This window comes from Bacillus rossius, chromosome 13, assembly GCF_032445375.1.
Source record: "Bacillus rossius redtenbacheri isolate Brsri chromosome 13, Brsri_v3, whole genome shotgun sequence".
In the NCBI taxonomy this organism is placed as follows: Eukaryota; Metazoa; Arthropoda; class Insecta; order Phasmatodea; family Bacillidae; genus Bacillus; species Bacillus rossius.
This window is the reverse complement of record NC_086340.1, coordinates 22,905,430-22,929,415: the sequence shown is the minus strand read 5'-3', so window position 1 is coordinate 22,929,415 and position 23,986 is coordinate 22,905,430. Positions and strand designations below refer to the sequence as shown.

Below are 23,986 nucleotides of genomic sequence, written 5' to 3'. Positions count from 1 at the left end.
TATTGTGAAACTCGAACTATCACTTCCCTGGTCACGCTACTAAAATCACAACTGGATATTCTCTCTGTACACTGTACTGTTATACTATTTTAATTTAAATAAACACAACTTTCCTCTTCTCTCGTGACTACTACACTCATCCGACATATCCAATAAATTTCTTATTACCTACTTAATGCTTATTGTGTACTTATTTAGGTAAATATGTTACATCACGGCTTTTCCGTAAAGTATAAATAAAATGACAAAAATACAATTTTGCAACACTAAGAGATGTTCCTGTATTTTTACCTTGACAACAGCCTTAATAAATTCCTACTAGTTTCTGAGAAGTTGCAGTTTTTATCTCACATTTCAATACCTGTGCATTGCCACTGCCGCTGCCATTAATTGTTTACCCATGTTGGTTTGTATGTTTGTTTTAATAAACGTTATTAAAATATTGAGAATGGTTGATTATGTAAGGTTAGCTACATTAAAAGTAATGTAAAATATTTCTTATGGTTGCTTAGGAATCACCAATTTAAGATATGGCTATCCTGACCTAACCAATCGTTCAGCATATTTAAAGTATTTTTTACGTTGCTTACTTAAACTATGAATCTTTCATTACTATGTGATACAAAACACTACTTTAAAAGAAATGTCAAAAAAAAACTTAATTCAATGACTTTTTGACAAGCAATCAACAAACAGAAAATGTAAACATTAATATTTCTCTACAACTGCAATACGCCATTACATTTACAACTTTTATTATAAAACAATACTTCCGTTGACTAAAGTTCTTCACAATAAACATAGAAACCTGTATGGGTAAGCAATAAATGGCTCCAGCACCGTTCATGCACAGGTATTGTAATGTAAGTTGAAAGGTGTGATTTCTCATGAATTATTAATTGTATTTTCAGGGTAAATACAGGAATGTCTCTAGTGTTGGAAATGGGTATTTTCGTAATTTTATTTTAACTTTGCAGAAAAGCAGCATATCGTACTGTATATTAATTTTCTTTTATGTTCCCAAAGCTAAGTTGATGTTCAATAATGTTCGAGTTAGTCTGTTCTTGTCTTTAAATGTATTTTACCTTGTGTTTGTTGTGTGTGTTATACTATCTTCAGGTATGGAGTGCCTGCTAGTGTCAGTTGGGTATCTAGACTGGCCTTTGTACCGTTTTGAATATCGTGCCCACCTACAAAGTTTCCAAACTGTTGGTGGGCATGTTACAAATTTAAATAAATAAAGTAATCCGGAATGGGCAAGAACCCAAAAATGCCCGATAACTGTATTACAAGAAAGTAAAAAATTGAAAATAATATAAACAATTTTGTATAAATTTTTAAATACATAATTAAGATTGTAATACTTTTTGATCTAAGATAATTAAGTTATTTTTTTGTTGTGGTATATCAGCAGGTTGTCACAGTTAGTACTTCAAACTAGGCCTATCAACACTTTTTTTTTTCTACAGAGAAGCACTAAGCACTCTCCAGAGAAGTTTATGGTACCTGGTTCATGAATGTCGTGATATATTTTCACGACGTAAGCATGCAAAACTTTTCCTTCGGTCGCGATCACAGCACATCTCCGGAGCCTGGGAACAGACTCGTCTGCCCGCCGAGCACTGCTGCTCACAACTGAGCTGCGAGCCATGTTCGATGAGTGGAACTGCGTCGGTATTGCATCAGGCGTGGCTGACAATGTTGCAATGTTTGCACTTATCTCAGCAGCAGTATGGGGAGCACATCCATGAGAGAGAAATAATTGTAATAAATTTGTGCCAGTGTCATTAATGAAATTCATATATCTACGTTATAAAATTAATCCCATAATTATAATCATATATACCTATTTAAAAATTTTATCTGGTCTTCAGTGTGTCTACAGTTCAAGAAAAAGTAACGAAACTGTTGAAGACTGTTAACGTGATCACGAAAAAAAAAATCCTAAATAAAACTGTGACAGTGTAAAAGTCGTGGTACTTAAATTACAATGTCATTTTCTAATCTGAATTTTGATTTTGATTCCGAAATTCAGTATTTAGTTGCAAATTAAAATATAAAGTTGGAGACAGTCCACTTAAATCTTGTTGAAATTTTCTCTAAAAATTGAATCTCTATGTCTATACTAGTGACCCGCCCTGGCTTCGCATGGATGAGATTTGCGTGGTTGCTACAGTCAAGGAAAACCTGGAAATGTCAGGAAATTCCATGTACTCTGGAGTAGTCGAGGAAATCAAAAATATTTTTGGAATTATGTACTATAGATATCATATGTATGAAACAACACACTTTCTCTCATTACTGTATAAAAATATAAACGTTTCAATTTGTTTAAGAAAATGTGTTAGGTTTCTCCTGTAATTTGTAACTCTGTCATGTTGCAAACACAAAAGACAAGATGGCATTTAACAAACCACATTTGACCTTATTGCATGTCCCGTGATTTTGACTAATCGCTGCAGGCATTAGATGGAAAAATTCTTGTACAGTAACTTCCATGTCACACTGTGATTGTAGTCTTAGTTATAATCAGAAATGGTTCAAGCATTGCAATTAAAAAAAAATAGAAGATGCTCAGAAGGAAGCCCAACTATTAGAAGATGAAATATCTTCAATTACCAAGCAACAGTCTTAAAATGTTGTGAATGATGATACTGTTTACCTATTAATTTTTATTGTTACATGGGGTCGTGTGTGTAGACTTGTTACCAGCATTTCTAAATGTCAGCAGTATTGTACGTTCTAAGAACATTATATATCTTTGATATTTTAAACTTGCAAAATAGCACTTTACCATTACTTCTTTGAAATGTGTAAGTACATATTAAATTTAATCATTTTGTAATTGTATTTGTTCAGTTGTGGGCCTACACATATGAATATTAAAAATTCATGTTTTGGTACATTTTGGGCAGTTGGTTAATTTATTTATTTTACTTGACGTATAAATGCATATAGTTAACCCACTCATTAATAAGAGTACCACTTAATCTAACTAATGCTAAGAGATTTCTGAAAGGACATCTTTTATACAAATTATCAGATAGTCGTGCTGCAGATATGCTGGAACAAAATTGCAGTTAACGTGATACGGGGCCGTGGCCTCCGACCTTTAATTAAGTGGGGGTTTTCGTTAAAGGACGAGCTCGGAATGTTTTATGGGCGCCACCGTGCAATTGACATGGACCTATGAGAGACTCTTCGCCTGGGGTCGTGACGTGATTTTTACCCCCCTGAAACCAGCCTAGTATTAATACTTGCCCGCTCTCAGCGTCGAGCACGCTATTTTCCTACGCCGTGGGCTCTTGGCGTCCCACATGCCGTCACACTCGCGATGGTCACACATGGTTAGAAAATAAAATAATGCATTTAAATTAATACGTTCTGGTTTAATACGCCGGATTTGATTACACACACAATTGGAACTATGATAAATGCCCGCAGCACGAATCAATTTAGGTGAAGTGGCCAACCACGTGGTCACGCATCAAATTACTTATAACATTTATGAAAAGACATGTAATGGTCGCAACATATTTAATTAAGCAGTCTCCCGACCGAGAGGAGCTCCGAGGACTAATAGAAAAGGATTTAAATATAATTATAGACGAACAGAATTACAAGTCGATGCAGTACAAGCGGTGAGGTCCTCGGAGTGCTGGCGCGTCTACTCTCGATCGGTGATGGCGGAAGACTGGGCTGAGCTCTCGGCTACACAGATCTACAATGGCGTCCTTCTGCCGAAACAATTGCCGTTAATGGTATTTGCGATTCCGTGCCACTGGGAACTAAAGTAAAACAGGATAAACACTCTTATAAATTACTTGACACTTACTGAATATTAAAAAGGATAGTAAAAATTACATTTATTAATGGATATATTTAAATAGTGTCTGGCTTCTGTGTGCTTCGCGAATGTCCTGAAGCGTCCTTATAATTAAACACACAACTCTAAATAAAAGTACATAAAAACCCTCCCGGCCTATCTGCCATCACGTCGCACTCAGGACACAATTAAAACAATTTACAATATTATATTTAATTACATTTAGGGGTGTGGCGCACTGGCTCTACAGCGCCCTCTTGCCGGGCGACCAACTCGCACACACACGCACGCACTCGTTAGCGGGAGGTTTGAATAGAGGGTGGTGGTGTTTGGGCGGTGGCATATCGGACTCAAAGGGGCCGCAGGCCCGGACGATGTCAAATGTTTTCAAAATAAATTACCAAGTACAATTACATTCTTATGTAATTGTCTGGAAAATTTTCCGTATAGACTAAAACCCCTGGAAAAAACAGGGAATTTCATATTCAAAAATGTGTAGCAACCCTGGATCTACTATGTGGTGTCATTTGGATTTAATAAGAACTAAATAGCTTATGATATGGTGTAGTCAGTTTTGAACTAAATTAAATGCCTAAAGTAACTAACATATTTAATTGGATAAGGATTTATTCTATGTTTATCAAAATAACTTTTAAGTCATCCTTAGAAGAGAGACATATGCAATCACAGACTTCCTGTAGGCATTTTTAATTTGATATACAAGTCATTTATCAGTTAGCGTAAGACATATAAGAGCACTAAAATTATCTTTTTAAGACTTGATCACAAAACAGCAAGATTCCTCTGTTATCTCCAACTTTAATATGAAAATATTATGCACATAAACTTTCCAGAAGAAATCCTTTAAATGGTTGCATTAAAATTCATGTGTAGTTTAGAAGTAGTAGCCAAACAGACAGATTCAGATAGTAGTGACTTGTTTTTATATATATAATATCTCATGAAAATCTGCATGTTCCTTCAAATAGTATGTGTTTTGTAATACACTGGCCAACAAGAATAAAAAAATAATTGGTGCCTAGGATTTCTACTTTTTGAGATAAGTATGAAAAAAAGAAGTAAAACCGCCTGCTTGACTCAAGACACTTCGTCACAGAGATACCCCAGGATGGGAATCCTATCCTTCATTTCAATACTTCAGCTAAATTTGAGGTCAACCAGCTTCCAGAGCTTTCTGACGGGTGTTTGTTCCTATAACCTCCCTTCTGATACTAATGAAGGGGACAGTGATTATGAGAGGATGTCAACAATTCCTCAACATTTCAACCAGGATGAGTTAAATGACCTCATCAGAGATCTTAACTTGTCAGAAGCTTCTGAATTACTGGCTTCCAGGTTGCAAGAAAAAAAATTACTGGAACAAGGAACAGAAATTACTTTTTACAGTACAAGCGAAAAGGGACTGCTACCATTCTTCTCCCAAGAAGAAAATCTTGTATTTTGTCACGATATTAGAGGACTCCGGGAAAAAATGAGTCTTCCTGAATATTTTCCAGATAATTGGCGTCTATTTATTGATAGCTCAAAGTGGAGCTTGAAATGTGTACTTCTACGCAATGGGAACAAATATGGTTAAATACCAATTGCTCATTCAACGACAATGAAAGAAACATATAGCACCAAAGCTTTGGTCTTTTGGAAAGATAAGGTATTGTGAACATCAATGGGTGATATGTGTGGACTTAAAAATTGTAAACTTTCTCCTCGGACAGCAAAGTGGCCACACCAAATATCCTTATTTCTTGTGCCTCTAGGATAGTAGAGCCAAAAAACACCACTGGGTTAGACAAGAGTGGCCTAAAAGAGAAGACATGGTCGTTGGAGGAAAAAAAACCTTATTAACGAACCCTAAGTTGAAAGAGAGAAAATCATCTTTCCTCCACTGCATATCAAGCTGGGCCTTATGAAGCAGTTTGTAAACGCTCTTGATAAGGACGTATCATGCTTTGCATTTATAGGGGGGAAATTGCCTCACTTGAGCAAGGAAAAAATTAAAGCAGGAATATATAACAGCCTTGAAATAAGAAAATTCATTAAGGAACAAGCCTTCATAAATTCCATGAATGAGGCTGAGCGAAAATCCGGGATTTAGTTTGTTGCAGTTGTCGGAAAATTTCTGGGCCAACGAAAAGCAGAAAACCGTGTTGAACTGGTAAACGATATGCTTAAAAATTTCAAATTCCTTAGGTGCAACATGAGTATTAAGGTGCAATATTTACACAGCCACCTGCACCATTTTCCTGAAAAGTTAGGAGACGACAGTGAGGAGCAAGATGAAAGATTTCATCAAGATAATGGAGGACCGCTATCAAGGAAAATGGGATACGCAGATGATGGCAGATTATTACTGGAGTTTAAAAAGAGACTGTTCCATGATATATTCAAGAAGTTCACGAAAAAGAAGCTTCCGAAGTGTTGAGTGACTAGTTGGTTCCATAAATGACTTGGTACTATCTTTGTATATATAATAAATAATAGTTGTGTAATTAAATAAGAATTTAATTTTGAAGTTTTAGATTTGATTCTTAGATTTAACCTAAAATAACGTAAAATGTACATTTCACTAAAACGTTATATCTTAAAAAATTTGACCTCCTAGGCAGAAGCTAATTTGAATTCAGGGCACCAAATTCATATGAAATCGGCTCCAAATACCCCAGCACCAAAACTATTGTTGGCCTGTGTTATGTTTAATTAGGGTGACCACATTCTGGAAAGTCAGGGAATTTACTTGTAGTCTTGGAAAAGTCGTCAAAATTTCCACAGTGATGGTAATTTGAGGGGGAAATTTGTTGCTCATCTGCCAATACCCAGACTGTGATAGTTTGTTTCTTTGTCATGCACATTATAATAGCATATTCAATGTTCAGTTTTAAATTTAAAGTTCAGAAATTAAATCTCGCACAACTACCGACACATAACCAAACTTGCGTATATTTACATAGCATTAACCCTCTAAATAATAAACAAATGAAAGCAGAAAAAACAACATCGCTATGGTGGAGGTTAAATTTTCTTTATTTATGTATTTTATAAATTTGCAAAATAGGGAAATTATTTTTCGACATGTAGTCTGGGATTATCAAAACATTAGGTCACATATTTGTGCGGACACCCTGAATTATATTTATTATAAAAAAGTTATGAATTAATTGTATTAAATGGTCCTGGAAAAAAAGGGGATCCAGATTTTTCTAGTCATTTTGATGTTGAACTCTTTTGTCAACAGGGAGGTCAGTAGACACAGACGTGGAATATTAGGGGAGGAACCAGCGGTGGCCTTTATTAAGAAATGGTCCCAGAATATGTGTGCAGGGTTTTTTACAGGCATAGAAAACAGGAAAAAGTCAGGGAATATTGGAAAAGTCAGGGAAATCACTAAATATTTCTGGATTTGGTTTTTGTGATAGCTTTGGCCAACTTTTAGGCTCCTCTAATACTGCTTAGTAACATAATTTCCGTGACAACCTGGGCTTTTTATTGTAAACACAAGGGGGGAAAACTTATTTATTAATTTTTCCATACAGATAGATAGCCTACATTCGATAGTTTTAGATTAATTGGTAGTAATTGTCCACCATAATCTAAACTTGGTCTCGTGACGTATTTAGCGGCCTGAAATATTTTTTTCAAGGCTACATTATTAATTGATTTGCCCTAGAGCAGTTGTCTGATTAATACTTTGTTTTTTGGACCTTCACCTCAAATTGTGGCCATGGCTGTGGATAGGCAGAAACCTTGTTTTATTCCTCGTTGACTGGTTCTTGATGATGTATTATCATGACAGACATGATATAGCTATCTCAAACAAGTATTTCCCTGCCAAATTTTGATTGTTTGTAATATCTTTTTCTCTCTCTGTGAACCGGGGGAAACACAAATTAATGGAATATTTAAATGGGAAAAATTCAGGGAATTAGAAAGGGATCTTCAAAACCTGAAAAAAATAAAAACTAGTAAATTGACCAAAGTTAGTTACTAAACTGGATTATTAATATTTAATACTATTGTGATCCTTTAATTTCGTAAAATCATTCTGTATTTTAATCAAAAATTCATGTGTGTTTATATGTATTTGTTGTTTAATATATGTATGTTGTTTTGCAAGATTGGTTGTAGAGGCAGGGAAAAAATTTACTGTTAGACTGGGAAAACTCGGGGAAATGATCTAGAGTAAGAGCGTGGCAACCCTGATCAATTCATTGTGATTGTAATTACTCACCTTAAATTATCTTCCAGCAACTCTGACCCCTTTTCAAAGTTGTGAGAAGAGTTTAGTGTCACAACGTAATTTAGTTCTTACACTATCAGGACAGATTTTTGAATCAATATCCATTGATCATTAACAAGCTCCTTAAAAAGTATGTATGTTTCAGCGAGGACAGATTGATTCTTCAAGTAGAAAATTACTCTAAACATTTGTTTAATTTTTTCGTCATATTCAGCTTGTAGATAAAAGATTGATTTTTAAAAAATTGAAAATTCTTTAGTATCTTAATTAAATTTGATGCTGATATCTTGTGAAGAATCATAGCATGTGTACAAATAGTTTATAAAATATAAAGAAATGTATTAGAAAAGTTGGATTCAGAATTTAAGCCATTTATTTGGTTTTTCCAAACCAATTTGGTTTAGCAATGGGCTCTTCGAGTTTGATATTATATTGGAAAAGTGGTTATTTTGAAACGTCTATTTTCAAAATCTTCTTTTTGCTATAACCATAAACTTATTTTTCTATACTGTGAAATTGATTTTTTAATCTATGATCGTAGAGAAAAAATTTCAAGCATTCTTAAAAAAAATAGCGTACCAAAATGCAATATTGAGAATAATTTTTACTTAAAAATATTAGTTTGCTAGGTCATAAAATTGAGAAGCTTCGATTCTGACAGTATTGGTGGATTTATAGTTATCACCAGAGCCCTGCAGTAATCAGCATAACTGTAATTGATGTACGTTATTTTATTTCATAAACTTGTTCTATTCAGGCCCCGAAACTCGAATTTGTGTGTTTTTTGCCTCGCCAACTTGCGATACTCCTCAAGCTTGAGATGTTGCTATGGGCACGGACAAACCTTGAACAGGCGTGGATAGAGGGGTGCTCTGTTTATCAAGATGACTGTGCAGAAATCTTTTGGCCTCATCTGAGAGTGATGTCATACAGACCATTACAGTGCACTTTTCATCCTGTAGTAAAAAAAAAAAAAAAACCCGTGGAAATTTCCTACACCTTTGAACCACTTGAAATGTTTATTTCATCATCACTTTAAACTCTGTATTCTGTGATAGTTACGGCATTAAAATGTGAATAATACGTTTGTTCTGAGGTGGGGTTTGTTGGAAAAGTTATAGTCCTAACAATGTTTTGAGTTAAATTTTTGTGCACTAGAGGATGTAAATAGCTGCCCGAATTTGATTTTGCATATTTTGATTAGATGGCATGTACTGAAGCTGCTAATGTTCAAAATGTAAGGAAGAAATTTTCTTATCTTTGTGAGGTAGAAATCCTTTATCTTATCGGTTAACAGTATTTTTTCTGCCAGCAGGCACTTATCGTATCAGTAATTTTTTTCTGCCAGTAGACTTATTCTCCTTGTAATCACCAAGTTATTTTTAGATACTATGGTTACAGATAATATTGTTTTACGTCAGCTTTATCATGTCAGCTCACCTTAGAAGTAGCCACTCTGGGAGTGGATAGTAATTTCAGATACTATCCACAGTGATAACGGCATCTTATATCATCCTAGAGGATCAGCCCACCTTAGAAGATTGAACTTTTGGTTTTCATTCTACTGTTTTACTGTAGAAAATTTTGTTGAAGTTATTTCATTCATAGTTCCACATCAAATCATATCTCCCAAATCACGTTAAATATGTACCAAAAAAAAGTACTTTATAAGATGATTTCTAACTTAAATGGATACCAAAAATTTGTTATTGACAGTGGTTAGACTATACTTAGCTATTATTTGCTACACCAAGAGCTTTATGTACGCCAGGGATTACAGGACTCAATTTCAGGGATGCAAGGTCATAATTTGTTTAGGAGGGTCAGTTTTTGCTGTCCTTGATGTTTGTTTTTTGATGTAGTTTCAATAATGATGTGTCCACTTTTTTTGGTGTGGCAAGAAATAAATTAAAAATAAAGTTTAATGGTTGGTGAAGTATTACAACTTTATGAATTTAATTATACTCTCTATTGCCTAATATTATTTAACAAAAAATTTTTCACTATATGAAGAGAAAAAAATAATGATGAAGTCCTAGGAATCAACAGTGATCATGGTAGTCAGATAGACATGGTGAAAATGCTGTAAACTTAATAAATAAAATTAGAACACTGAATCCTTGTCAATTTAATAGCAATGAAAGAAGACAACATTCCAACAAATATAGTGGTCAAAAAAATCTGACACGAATATAACATTTTAAAAATAGGGTAGCAATCCATCAAAACGAACCTGAAATATAAATCAAGTCTCATGAAGTGTAGAGTTTGGTTGATAATAAAGATGGATTTATCTCAATAAAGATATTTGATTAGGTTGTTTCTATGGAAAATATATTAATCTTGCCAATTAAATTAAGTTTTGCAAATGCAGCTATACTTGTGCACAAAATTACATTCTAGTTGTTATATTTTCACGAACATAAAATAATTTTTTGTTAGGGATACCTCTAAAAAAACTGTTAACAGTGTGAATGCATAGCCAAAATTTGCAAGAAATAATGAAATTTGCATAACAGAAATTATAAGTGAAATTTGTTTCATTGTGAGTCTGGTCTGACTAGAATTTCAAAAACGATCTCAAATTTGTGTGAATTCTTCTTAAATGTTAGCCCATCAAACAGACTTTAAAATGTAACAAGTGGGGAAAACAGGTCTGGAAAGGATAGTCCGATTCAATTAACTCGTGTTTTATTTACTAGCTAATATCTACACTACTTGTTAAATTACAATTTAAATGTCGATCCACAAATTCGTCACACTTTCGTGAGTCCATTATCCACTCTCCCCACTGGAGCTTGGCTCGACAGTGGCTCTCTCTACTGTTGGTCTCTTGCCGCGCACCTCTGTCCCAACGTGCTGCTCACTTGTTCGTGGCGTCGTGACGCCGTCCCTGATGCTCCGATCTTCGCACACAAAGCCCGTCGCTAAACACCTGCCGTCGCTCATCAAGGGATCAGTCTTGCTCTTCACTTCACGCAGCTCACACCTGCCAGTTCTTGTAGCCCTCTGAAGTGTCGCGACTCGACACTTGAAGCTACGGAACAATAGCTCTGTAGGTGCGCTACTTCATGCAGCTGGGGTTCCGGGAACGTGCCGAACCCGAGAGACGGAGAGGTGCCACTTCCGATGAGATTTTTCACGTTAGTGGTAGGGGAGGGACAGGTACTATCGGTGTCCGGGAGAAGATGGGACCTCCCCATGCCGGTGCACCGGGCTGACTAGCCTGCTTGTCTGCAGCACCGTCGCAACACTGGCCTACTCGTCTCTAGCATCCTCGTATAAAACGAATTTAACTTGCAGAGTAATGTTTTGGTTTCAGCGTTTTACTGATTATGATCTCTGGTGTGTCCATTTATTGACCAGGCTCTCGATTCTTTCTAAATATATTTCAGAACAACTAAATTAAATTATTGTTTAGGTCACCTTACTTCGCTAAATTATTACACGTTATAGCAAATGGAAAATTTTTCTAAACGTATGAATCCACCCATTTGAAAAGTATTCTGTTAGTTAAAAAGTTTAAGAAAATTTAATGAATTCTTTATTTATGCTTTAAAAATAGTATATAATTTTTTGTTAAGTAATGCATACAACATTTATACATGAGAAACTGCAATAAATAGTATCTACAATAGAGGATAAGTTTATGTTATTTATGTGCTTCTGTTGAGCCTGGAATATTTTTTAATGAGTTTCTACATGCCCGTGTGAGAATTCACAGCATTCAATTGCCGTGTGAGGAATGCTCAACCACAGACTAGTGACTAATAGTTTTTATGTGCACTGTGAACAGCTCTGAAAGGATTTTGAGTGTAACAACAATGTAGATGTGTTTTCAATTTATTATATATTTTTTTTGTAGTGGAGGTCATTTTTATTCAGGTGTGAAGGTGCTGCTATCTAAAGTCTGAGTATAGTTATAGTTTCCTCAGCAGACTGCAATAATTTACACGTACACCTGTTTGTTCCCGCTTGAGTTTTGCATGTATTTACTTTATTTCCAGCACATTCAAAGATTAGTTTTATACTTGCTTGGAAATAAAGTAAGATTTGATACATAAAAAAGAAACATGAACAAGAGGTTAATGGAGCATGTGTGTTTCTTTTATGGAAAGATATATTACTGTGTGTGTATTTCCTACAGAGCAGTCAAAATTTAGTGAAGTTACATGACATAGTCTTAAATGAAATCTTTTATATAATTGATAACATTTAATTTATATTTATATATATATATATATATATATATATACACACACACACATACATACTTACATCCATACATACACACACAAAATGTCATTTGTGATTGAGGTGTTCATTGAAGGTTGTATTTGAATTTTTGAACCTTTCTTATATTGGGGGTGCTTATGCTCAAGACTGTGGCCCTGGCAGATTATCGAACGTCATTATAGTTTTAATGGGAATACTAAGGAAAGATAACTATACAGTACAGTGATATTTAAAACAAGTTGCAATTAGTTGCTCTGTAGAAAGAAAAAGTACAGATACCATTGGTCTTATCCAAAAAAAATAGTTGTGAACGGTGACTGTGAAATATATATTGTTTTAAAAAAAAAAATTGTGCCGAAATGACCAAAATGAAAACGGAGAGTAATGATAAACTCTGAGCGAACTAAAAAATGCCGGCAGCGGCCAAGATCAGCATCTGGAATGTTGGTGTCATTACAGAATGTGTCGAACCGTAGACAGGGTTTGTACACCTACTTAATATCCTTGAAAAGTCCTTAATTTGTTAAGTGGATAAGGGTCCTTAAAAGTCCATAAATTTCACTAAACTTAAAAAACTACTTAATAAAGACACCGTGAAAATAATGAATGCTGGTACGGAAACTTCCTATTATCCGTGCATGCTACGAAAAAATACAGCACATACATTAATCTGTATTTTATTACAAGTGAGCAAATTTGAACTCTACTGACGAGTGTATTGTGAGCAGTATGCAGTAAAACGCCACAGGCCTTCTTGGAACTCACGCAGTAGGCTGGCATGCGTTGCTATTTTTTTCTCTGTCGCACTTTGTTTCTAGTCGTATGGTTGAGCACTTTTATGTTTGCATTACTGAAATGTATTGTATGGTAATTATTCAGTAAAATACTAAAATTTTAGCATCATTTAAAATTTTTTACTGTTAATTGTAACTCTTACTATACATAAATGTTTAGATTTTTAAGTTGAAATTAATGTTTCCCATCTTTGGCTCTTTTGCGGATTATCCGCTATTTTCACTATCCGCGGTAGCCCTGCCACTTAATTTCGCGGATAATCGGGAGTGTATTGTATTTTAATGTTCTTTTGTTTCCCGACTGGCGGCAAACAACACTGTGCGCTTTCGTAGTCCAATTGGTGAATTTTGGGCCACATGATTAGATTTTATATGTAAGAAACATTATGAATTTGTTTTTTTTTAAACTAGCATCTCATCTTTAAACTAAAAAGGTGTGTTTTACTGTCTTACATTGAACTTATAAATTAAAGGTAATTAGTGATAAAATTAAATGGTAGGGCAATAAATTTCATATAGACACTAAGCTTGGGTAAGATAGTGGACAAGAGATAATTCTGCACAATATGGGCTTACTTGTAAGAATTGAACTAATCGACAAAATTATTTTTTGTACACTAACTCTTTAACATTGCTATTTTCTTGAGATATTTTGTGATAGTGGTGTAGGCGACGAAGTAAAGGGGTCCTTTGAAGCTCCTTGTTTTTTTGCACTAGAGGGTACGAACCATGATAAATGTTGATTAAAGATCTGTCGCTATTTGAGGTTGTCTTACATTGAGTCATTTGGTTAGGTGTGAATAAATAGAATTGATAGTTTTAAATTTTGAGTTTTCTGCTCTGACAAATGGAGCTAGCTATAACTAGTATAATCATTTATGTCAACTTAATGAACACTCATTTCTCAGTCCAATTTTCATTTAAGTAAAAAATTTATTTCATTATGACACATGTTAAATGATTATTTTTACCAAAATGATAAATGTAATAAATTTTTGTGTAAAACCTAGGTTCTAATATAAAACTATCTGATAAATTTTATGTGTTTAATATTTTGTCATGAAGTTGTTAAAGTTGCTTTTTGGATATGTTTGAAATACAGTGTTTAGTATTTAATGCTTTTGTCCTGTTTTGTTTCCAGGGCCATCATGGCGCAATTTATTCTTTTCTTCGTCGCCCTGACGACAGGAGACCAAGTAGAGTCGAGCAAACGTTACGCAGAGCTTCCAGTCTTGTCTCATGTCCGTGACGCTATCAGCAGCAGCGGTGGTGGGTATGGACGACTTGAGCTGGAAGGAGGAGCCCTTGTCCCCGGACTTGGGCGGCCTTGACGTCGGGGCAGGCATCTCCTGGCCCTTCGATGACGATGACGACGACGTGGCAGAGCAACTGTACCCGGCCAAGGAGGAGAAACCAGATGTCCCTGCGCCTTGCGGCAGGGCGGAAGCAGCCGCCAAGTTGCTTCAAGATCTCAACGACTGGATCAAAGAAGGTGCGGTTAGTTTTGTAAACGGGTGGAGCAGAGTGACGCTGTGGCGAGGTACGGGAATCTTCGTTCTGGCGGACCAGTATTCAGTCCCTATCCGGCCATCGTGGTTTAGGTTTTCCCTCTTCGGGGTAAAACTAGGTAGTTTCTTTACTAAATCCTTTTTAGTGAAAGAAGACAAATAATATTCCAACAAATATAGTGGTCAAAAAATTCTGACTTACAAATTTAACATTTAAAAAATAAGTGAGCAATCCGTCAAAACTGATCTAAAATATAAATCTAATCACTGTGAAGTGTAGAATTTTGTTTATAGTAAAAATGGATTTTGCTCACTAAATATATTTTATTAGTTAGTTTCCATGGAAAATACATTACTCTTGCCAGTTAAATTTAGTTGTGTAAATTCAGGTATACTTGTGCACAAAATTACACAATAGTTATTGAATTTTCATGGGGGGGGGGGGGGGAATGTTTTAGGGCTAGATCCAACAATAACTTTCACAGAGAGAGTGTGTGTGTGTGTGTTTGAAATCAAAATTTACAAAAAAAATTTGGCTTTTGCAAATCAGAAATAAAAACACCAATGTTTTTTTCATGTGTGCCTGGTCTGATTAAAATTTCAAGAACTTTTGTCAAATTCATACCAATTCTTTTTAAATGTTAGCGTATCATACAGACATATTGCACTATAATGAACATAAAGTTCTCACCTGCACGACAAACAAAAATAAACTATTAAATATAAAAGGTTTCTCACCATTACATACATAACAATCGTACAAAAGCCACCAATGTTTGCAAATTTTTTAGCATATTTGAGAGGAATGTGTTTAATTAAAATTTTACCTTCAACTGGGAAAATCCCAGTGTGAACACATTTCAAAGATTTAACAAATAAATTTAGCTAACAAAACCTTAAAAATATGTGGATGTTAATAGTATTGCCAACGCATCTTTTAAACCATCTTTCGAGAACAATATTTCAACAGTAATATCATGCCTGCATCTGTTGCATCTGGAATTTATGTCACACTAACATCAGTGAGGTGACGAACATTATTGGTCAGAAAAATATTCGCTTGCATAGTATTGCACCCTTTGTGCTGTTATGATTCCAGCATAATTCTTCAAGGGTGGTTGCACAAATAAAACAAACTCAGACTTGCTGGAAGAATATAATATAATGGATATCTATTGTGATAAATATTTATGCAAGGAATTCATGTGTGTGTGTTTAAAACTATTGTATAAACGGATGGAGTTAATGGATGTAATCACCTCGAAGGTTGGTTGGTTCGTAATAAGTACTGGAGTCAGTGTCTTGTCGGATCAAGCCCCTGGTAGCATTGTGGCTTTAGGAGTGAGGGGGCAGGAGTCAATGTGCTGGAAGTATTTTTTAGAAAACTAGTTGAATTTATGTAACAACTGTAGTATTTATTTAGTTGTGTTTAGAACAACGCCAGGAACGGAGATTCCACTGACAAGGTGCAAAGCCAGAAGTATTTTTGGGGAAAGATGGTTTGTTCTTGATACAAAACGGATTGTGTTAACAGGCATGGGCGTCGCAACGGGGGGGGGGGGGGGGGGGGGGACACTGTGAGCACTGTGTTTTTACAAATTTGTTCTCTGAAAATATTTTTTATAAAAAATAAATTATATATTGCAACCAACTATAATTAGAATATTTAGAAAATAAAAATGCCTAAAAACCACCTTTTTGCACCTTCAAACCCCAAATTTTCCCAGGGAAGGACCCCCCCACCCCCGCTTTTTTCACAGGGGATGGATATTCCTCAACAACTAAATCAATTGCAGTCTCCCCCCCCCCCCCCCCCCCCCCCCCCACCCCCCCAAATATATCCTTGTGATGCCCATGTAACAGGGGTTGATTACTGAACATGTCTACGTTTAGCATTGACAGAATGTAGTAGATCTAAGTGCGCTCGGCTTAGAGGCTCTGCGAAGATAAGCTAACCCGAGACCAGTGTGTCGTCCTTAATAGCACGCCCGTGCTGCCCTTGTTGAAGGACAGCTTCGTTTCCCGGGTCGCGAGTCCGTCGTGGAATACGAGTGGCTGCAGCAGCCTCGGACACTCAGAGCCGACAACTCGTGTTCCTGTAGTTAGACCACAGCACTACAAGCCGTTGCAGGAAACTCAGGAAATTGGAACATATTCGACAAAAATTAGGAATTTTTCTATTGATACGTGTTTGGTTTGGCGTTTAATTAAAAAATGTAGTTTTGGTTGGGAAAATTCAAGTCCTGGATATGTAAGGCTTGGTTTCATGTTGTTTATTTAATTTTCTGGAAATTACTGCTATTCAATGGCCATTTCTGAATATTTATCACAGTACCTCTCTCACATTTGTTGCTTGCTCTTAAATTTGGTCACCAGATATTTTCTAAACGTTATTCATTAGCTGTGTAGTGTCATGCAAGTTCTAAGTTAGCAACACTTGCTTGCCTTTTTTTTTTATCTCCAATAAATCAGACTAGTAAAAAACTGATGTAAAATTTTTTGACAAAAAACAAACTGCAAGAGGCCTGTCATGTAACGTTACAGAAAAAGTCCTTAAATAATAGTAATGAAAATAAAATAACCAACTAAGAGGAGAGACTGATCCTTCATTAATGTTTTTGTCCCATTCATACATCAATTAAAATTCTAATTAAATGTTGCATAATGTTACATTGTGCTATATAATCACTATGTAGCGAAATACTTTTATGTAAATTTGCATGTGTAGTCCGTGTATTCTTTACATATTGTTGGTTTATTATTATTTATAAAATTTTGTTGAGTCTGATCAAAAGTAGTCATTAATTTTACAACTTTTGTCTGGGAAAATTCAAATTTTTTGTGGGAACCCTGCATTAATTCTGTATATTCCAAAATTAATATTCGCTGCAAGATGACTGCAGCGAATCAAGAAGGCAAAGTGCATCTTTGCTCTTCATCTCAGGCTGACAGTTAGCAAGGTTAGTTGGAGTATAGTGCTGGCCAAATGTCAGGTGAGCTCTTGGCATGAAGGTGAGGAGTGTCAGAGGTAAATGGGCTGGGGATTGGTATTAGTGGGCATTTTTCTTTAAGTGGTATTATACAAGATATGTAAGTTTTCCATGAAAGTATTTTAAGAAAATTTTCTTCAAAAGTGTTACAGTAACACCTAAATAAATTTTGTCGCCTTTTTTCACACAAACAGAATCGGGTAAAGAAAACATTGATTAATGTCTTACGTTACCATCTAATGGCTCACTTATGTTAACAGTTTCTTTAATTCATCATTATTTTACACATGGGCATACTCTATAGAGTTCTAGACCTATGTTTTAACTTAAATTTTTTTTTAAAAGTAAAGGGCAGATTCTGAGGAAATGCATTTTAGGATTTTTAAAAATATATATATAACTGAAACATGGACCGTTTTTGTTTTAAGATTTATTCTCTGGCATCCTAAAACATTAATTTATTGACAAAAAAATCTGAATTCAATACACCTGTAGGTTAATTTGTTGTTATGTGATACATTTTGGAATATGTACTTCAAAACAGTTCCCTGTGTGAAAATTACATTTTTAATTTTTTTGTCCTGTTAAAATGCAGTTAAGTATCTAAAATATACATTACCTGATGTATAATTTAATTATTTACAATATGCAACACATCTTTGTCCAAAAAATACAATTTTAAATTTGTTTGCAAAAATGGCAACAGTGTGCGAAGTCGGCATTTGTTAGAAAGAGAAAGAAAGCACCCATTCACTTCCACACTGCAATTTCAGAGTGGGATGCTCTATAATATTCTTGTGTGTTGCCTACAGACTTTCATGTTGCCTTCCATTTATTTACCTTTTATGTATTATATTACATTTAAAAAAAGTAAGTAATCTCTGTTGGTAATGGAAAAAAGATAAATTATAGTTATATTTTCACCTGAAATTTTGGAAACAGAAAATTTTCTTTGGAAACTTTACCTGTCCACATCTCGAGCTATATTCATTCAAAATTTTGTTACAAATGATGTGGGGAGAAATCTTGAGTTCGTAAAGGATAGCTCAATTAATTTAATTCAAATTTATTCATCAACTCATATCTTCACCTTATATTTGGTAAGGTATCACAGTCCAATCTCTGTTCACAACAATTGGACTTAACACTAATCATTCAAACATAAACTCTGCCCACTGGAGCCTGGCCCGACAGCGGCTCGCTCTTCTGTCGGTTTGTCCACACACCGCAGTCCTCGACCACTACCTCCCACCACTCGCTCACGCGCTCCGCAACACCGTCCCGAACTGTGTCTCCCGGCGCACCCGACTCGTGACCACAGAGGCTCTCGCGGGTCACCCTCGCTGGTATCGCTACTCAAAGAGACCTTTCCTCGGTGGCCAGGCCTTCAGTCGCCGACAGTCGCTCCGGTGTCGCTGCGCAGGTGTGCTGGCATCACTCCTCGCCCTCTTCATCTCGCTCTCGCTGCTCACACTGGTATTGCCAGTATCCCTCCCCGCGGGGGAGAGCTCCGCACTCTACTATTCTCTCTTCCCTCGGAGGCTGGGCCCTTTCAAACCTGCGGAGGTGTCGGGCGCGGAAGCAAACGCCCAGATGCAGTGTTTGACCGCGCAAGTGTCCCTGACCCGATGCCGTAGGCCTCGTACGTCCCCCGGAGGCGACGTCTTGGTGGCGGTGTGTTGGTAAATATCCCGGGGGCCCGCGCTCCAGGGGTACTTAAAATGGGGCGGAGCCAAGTGGTTCAAGTAATGTTCGGTTGAAGCGCCACTGTCAATTTGTGGGACACAGAATGTAAACGAACAGCCACTGATAATGGAATAAGCTATGTTGAAAGAGTTGTCATGGACAAAATAATAATTATTAATTTGGAACTCATTCAAAGTTGGTTCAAGGATTTAGTTTTGTCAAGCACTTGGGAAGCAATAGACTTAAAAATAAAGTTTTCATGTTTATCCATATTATAATGATGCTTGGATAGCGACACGTGATAAGGATGTGTTTGTGAAAGCCTATGGCTATCCACTGCAAAGAAAACAAAAAGACCACATTTATTTATTTTCTCGGAGAGGAAAAACTTAATGGTTTTGAATCCTTCAAGCATACTATGCGTTAAAGCAGGAGAGACAGTTTTGATCTACGTTTTGTGTAGAAGTGTTGCAGTTTTTGTGTTGATTATATGGAAACTGTTAACTGAATACAAAAAAAAATTCTTACTTGCAAAATAAATTCCCTGTAAATATTTTAGAAAACCTGTATGCTTTCTACAATGAAGTTATCCTTAAAACTAAAATATATTGTATTTTATTCTTAAGGACATATTATTAAAGATGAAATTGATATTTAATGGCTTGAATAACTCTTATCCCACATAGATATTTGAATGTAATTTTAACTTGCCTGTCTTGGGTATATGTACTATTTACTTTTTCACTTACATAGTGGTAACTTCTGTTAACTCAAAAATGTTGCGTGCTCTTAATTTTATTTATTGAGAAGCGCATGTTTATACAAAATATACATTTTTTTACCCCCTTTCCATTGTGAATTTTCAGGCAATTTGTTAAGGCAATTCAAGAGTCATGGTCTTTCCATAAAAAAAAATTACAAAAGAAGGAATATTTGAGTTCTGAGTTCTTCTAAGGTTCTTTGATTTGCCCCAAAAAAAACTGCATTTTGAAATTCCTACTCGATTCCAAAATACTTAACAGTGTGAAGGGCAATCAAGTCCACGAAAATGGTGAGATAAAAACATTAAAAATGAGAAAAACAATGAAAGATAATTTAATAATTATAAATGTTGTAATATTGCATTCAGAAATACCATTTTCCCATTTTACGGAAAGCCTCTACCCTCCATAATTATGATCCTGATCTGTGCTGTAGGTGTCATTGTATACAATTTTCACTATTTAGCTGTCTTGTTATAGGGCTTATGCACTGTATAATTTTATGTTATAGAAAAATTAATATCTAAAAACCTTGCAAACTTATTTGCTAGGCTGGTTTTGTTTTTTACAGAGTTGTGTAATATCTAATTAGAAAGAAGGCACAGACGCGACTGCGAATGTGGCAGGCTCTTTATGCTGTCTGTATAAACACATGTTTTTAATCTTGCTTATAGTGTTTTCGTTGATCTAAATGTTAAAAACATAAAACTGTTTCTTTTTAGTAAATAGTTCTCGGGCATTATCGCTTTACTTTTCATGTTCGAGGCCTACTTACATTTGAACTAGAACACAGTTTTCTAGCTTCTGTAATCTGCAGCGATGTAGTGTTTAGAGCGCATGCGAACATGCGCTGAGACTTGTACTTGAGCAATCGCCCTTGCGAACTTAAATGTTCATTATTCAAATTTTTTTTTTGTAAGGTGTGAAATGTTATTTTAGGCTTAAAACACGAACTGTCACATGAGGTACGAAACAGAATTGTACCAATATTTAAACTCTTGAACGGAAAAATATTAGATCCTTCCTTGCAGCCATGAGCAGCGTTAGGCAGTGACTGCTTGCTTGTTTCCCTCAGTTCCTCCCCTCTCCTCGAGTGTCATGTGACACCGTGACGTCAGGACAGGTATCTCAAGTCGTCAATTCGAGTTGCTCAGCCCTGTGTGTGGTTCCAGCCAAAGGCAGACCCAAGGAGTATCTTCAGCTGAAGTCCGTCCTGCCCCAATCCCACCCCCACCCCCTCCTCCTACCTTATTGCAGTTCACAGTGGGGCACTGAGGAAGAAGTGAGTTTATGAACACAAGGTGCAGCCCAGTTAGCAACTTAACTCGAGTAATTTCCTACATTAAGTAGTTTAGGCAAATCGTTAGGAATCGTTTACAAGTGTACCAATCTAAAAATGTCATTAATCTCATGCACCCATTTATTTTGATGGGCATGGATCACCTGTTGACAACAAACTGAACATAGACTATCAACTCAACAAATGCTTGCTGACTAGGGCATTTTTTATTTTTCTTGCCTTGTTAGACTATAAAAATTTATTTAAACTATATCACATGCACTAAAATTTTTAACATTGCCGATCTTGTGAGAGATTGTCCAAAGTGTTTTCAATTAGAAAATATTTGATTTCTGCAATGTTAGTGTTGACTAATGCTTAGGAAAGGCCTATAAGTTTGATATTAAATAATTTATATAAATAAAATAAGATGCATGTTTTTATGCTAGCGAAAAAATATGTCCTAGGGAATTGTTTCAAAAATAAAAATTATAAAATTTAGACATAACATGGACTATGAAGTGTGGCATGACCGATTTCGGTGGAACAAAGTCATAAAACAAGCATTCAATATCAGGTAAACTCAACTTGATAAACTAGCAACCAAATGTTTAGATGAATTTTATGATTATAGTTTAATGATGTTTGTAATCTGAAACAAATCTGACTTACTTGTTAATGCACATTCAAAATTGTGTTACTCTCCACAGTGTTTTGTGTTTTGAAGTAACTAGTAAGATTTAGGTTTCACTGTGAATTTTTACGGATGGTTTAACAATGCTTTAGATGTAATATAAGCAGTACCTTGGAGGAGATAGTGTCACAGTTCATGTAGTCATGACTAGCGGCAAAGTAAAGTACATATTTCTCCATTTGATTTTGCTTAGGTTTTACTTACTTGGCTCTGCAAGCGACCCTTAGGATTAACAAAATTATCATTGATTTTGTTTTGCGGCAGGTTTGTTGAATTTCAGTGCTCCACATCAAGAGGAGCTTGGAACATATTATCAGTACTCACCACTTCGCCAGTGATGCGTAACATCTAACCTCGGTAACGAACAAATTCATGTGTTCTCATGTTGCAGATACACTTATAATATGAAACTCGGACTCGGAACTTAATGTAGAATTTTTTAAAGTAATGCCGAGCCTGATAAATAGTACTAAAATTAAAGTTTTCAGCTACATTTCTTGGCGCAAATCACATGTCGTTTTCGCACCTGCCACTAGGATTCGCTGCCGAAGCAGCTACATCGACTATTGAATCATTCGATTTGCAGTGCGAAAGGTTACACTGTATAATGAAATGGTCCTGATAAAAGCAATAAAGACTTGAAAAAATACTAAACCTCGACTTTGTGCCATAATTGACAGGGAATTTTATTTCAATACTGCCCTTCTTGTTAAAATTCATAAACAATTAATAATACTCTATATAACGACACTTAACGGACTGAGCATTTTTCGGGGTTAAAGAAAGTGGTCGTTAAATGGAGAGAAATAAAAGTTATAATTTTACTATTCTATAATAATATGTATTTACTAATATAGTACACATTTTACATGTCTGTAAAACCATGATAGCATTGTTTGATCCAGATATTCGTATTAAGGTTTCTTTGATTTCTTAGCAGATTTTCCATCCTCCTCTGCTTGCAGAATTTTTTCTTTGTTTTTCCATACTGTAGACACGGTAGAGCGGCTAAATCCAGAGCATCTTCCAACATCACTGATCTTTTCTCCAGCCTCTATTGAGCGTATTAATAAAACTTTTTCGTCAACACACAAAGATTTTTGTTTACTCGCCATGTTTACAGTTCAAAAGTCTGTAAGCAACTGTGATAATGATAACGTGTAACAACTTGACAAAAGTCTAGTGACCGAGGTAAACATGTGCAAATTCATCATACAAAAACAAAAGACAATATTTCTTAGAATCTCCGGTACGTCAGTCGAAGTAAACACGTGCTAGATAATACAACAGCAAAACAGCAAACAAAAGAATGTACACAACTGCAGTTCTTATCAACTTCGGCAACTTAGAAAGTACTGCTTAATGATTTATAATGCCGTATTGTTGTCGTTAAATAGAGTGAGCGTGATGCTATATAGAGTGTATTATTGTGTAGAAATCAAGGTAAACCAACCAAAGTCAAGTGATTTCGACATTTTAAGGAGTTTGTCGTTAAATCGAGTGACGTTATAGAGAGTTTACACTGTATAAAGTTTCCCTTTGGCTTTGAGAACTGTGGTTTGTGCCATCAGCCACAAATGGCAGCACCGTGGTTACGCATTCCCGTTCCGTGCAACCTCTGTTCCATTCACGAAATTACTTACGCTAAATTCTGTAAACAGAGAGCTAAGAAATTACACATAAAAAAAATTTGAACATGAGAGGTTTATTGGTGCTGGATTAAATATCTTTCACTTACAAAAGGAACAGCTTACTGAAGGTTAAAAAAAAAGTGGGCCTCTTGTGTTGTATTTGAAAATGGCTGGGCAATGAAACATTTTCTTTTCCATTCATCTTTTAAGGATTGGTAAACTACTGATTAACCTAACATAATAAGGGGAGATTGGCTACAGTTTATGACAATAATAATCAATTCTGTTACGACATAACCAAGAGTGTTAGATTGCATGCGTGGGTTAGG

General features: G+C 35.6%; 1 protein-coding gene and 1 long non-coding RNA gene across 2 annotated transcripts in view; one reads left to right on the top strand and one right to left on the bottom strand.

The window, feature by feature from the left end:
- The window catches only part of LOC134538372 (uncharacterized), a 32,066-nt gene extending 30,442 nt beyond the window's left edge, over window positions 1–1,624 (bottom strand). The window contains exon 1 of the long non-coding RNA XR_010076129.1: window positions 1,507–1,624. This is a non-coding gene — a long non-coding RNA (uncharacterized LOC134538372). The remainder of the gene's footprint in view (window positions 1–1,506) is intronic.
- LOC134538370 (activating transcription factor of chaperone) overlaps window positions 1–23,986 on the top strand; it is a 67,725-nt gene that overhangs the window by 2,222 nt on the left and 41,517 nt on the right. Inside the window, exon 2 of the mRNA XM_063379638.1 lies at window positions 14,250–14,600. Coding sequence (XP_063235708.1) covers window positions 14,348–14,600 — 253 coding nt within the window. The 5' untranslated portion in view covers window positions 14,250–14,347. The remainder of the gene's footprint in view (window positions 1–14,249; window positions 14,601–23,986) is intronic.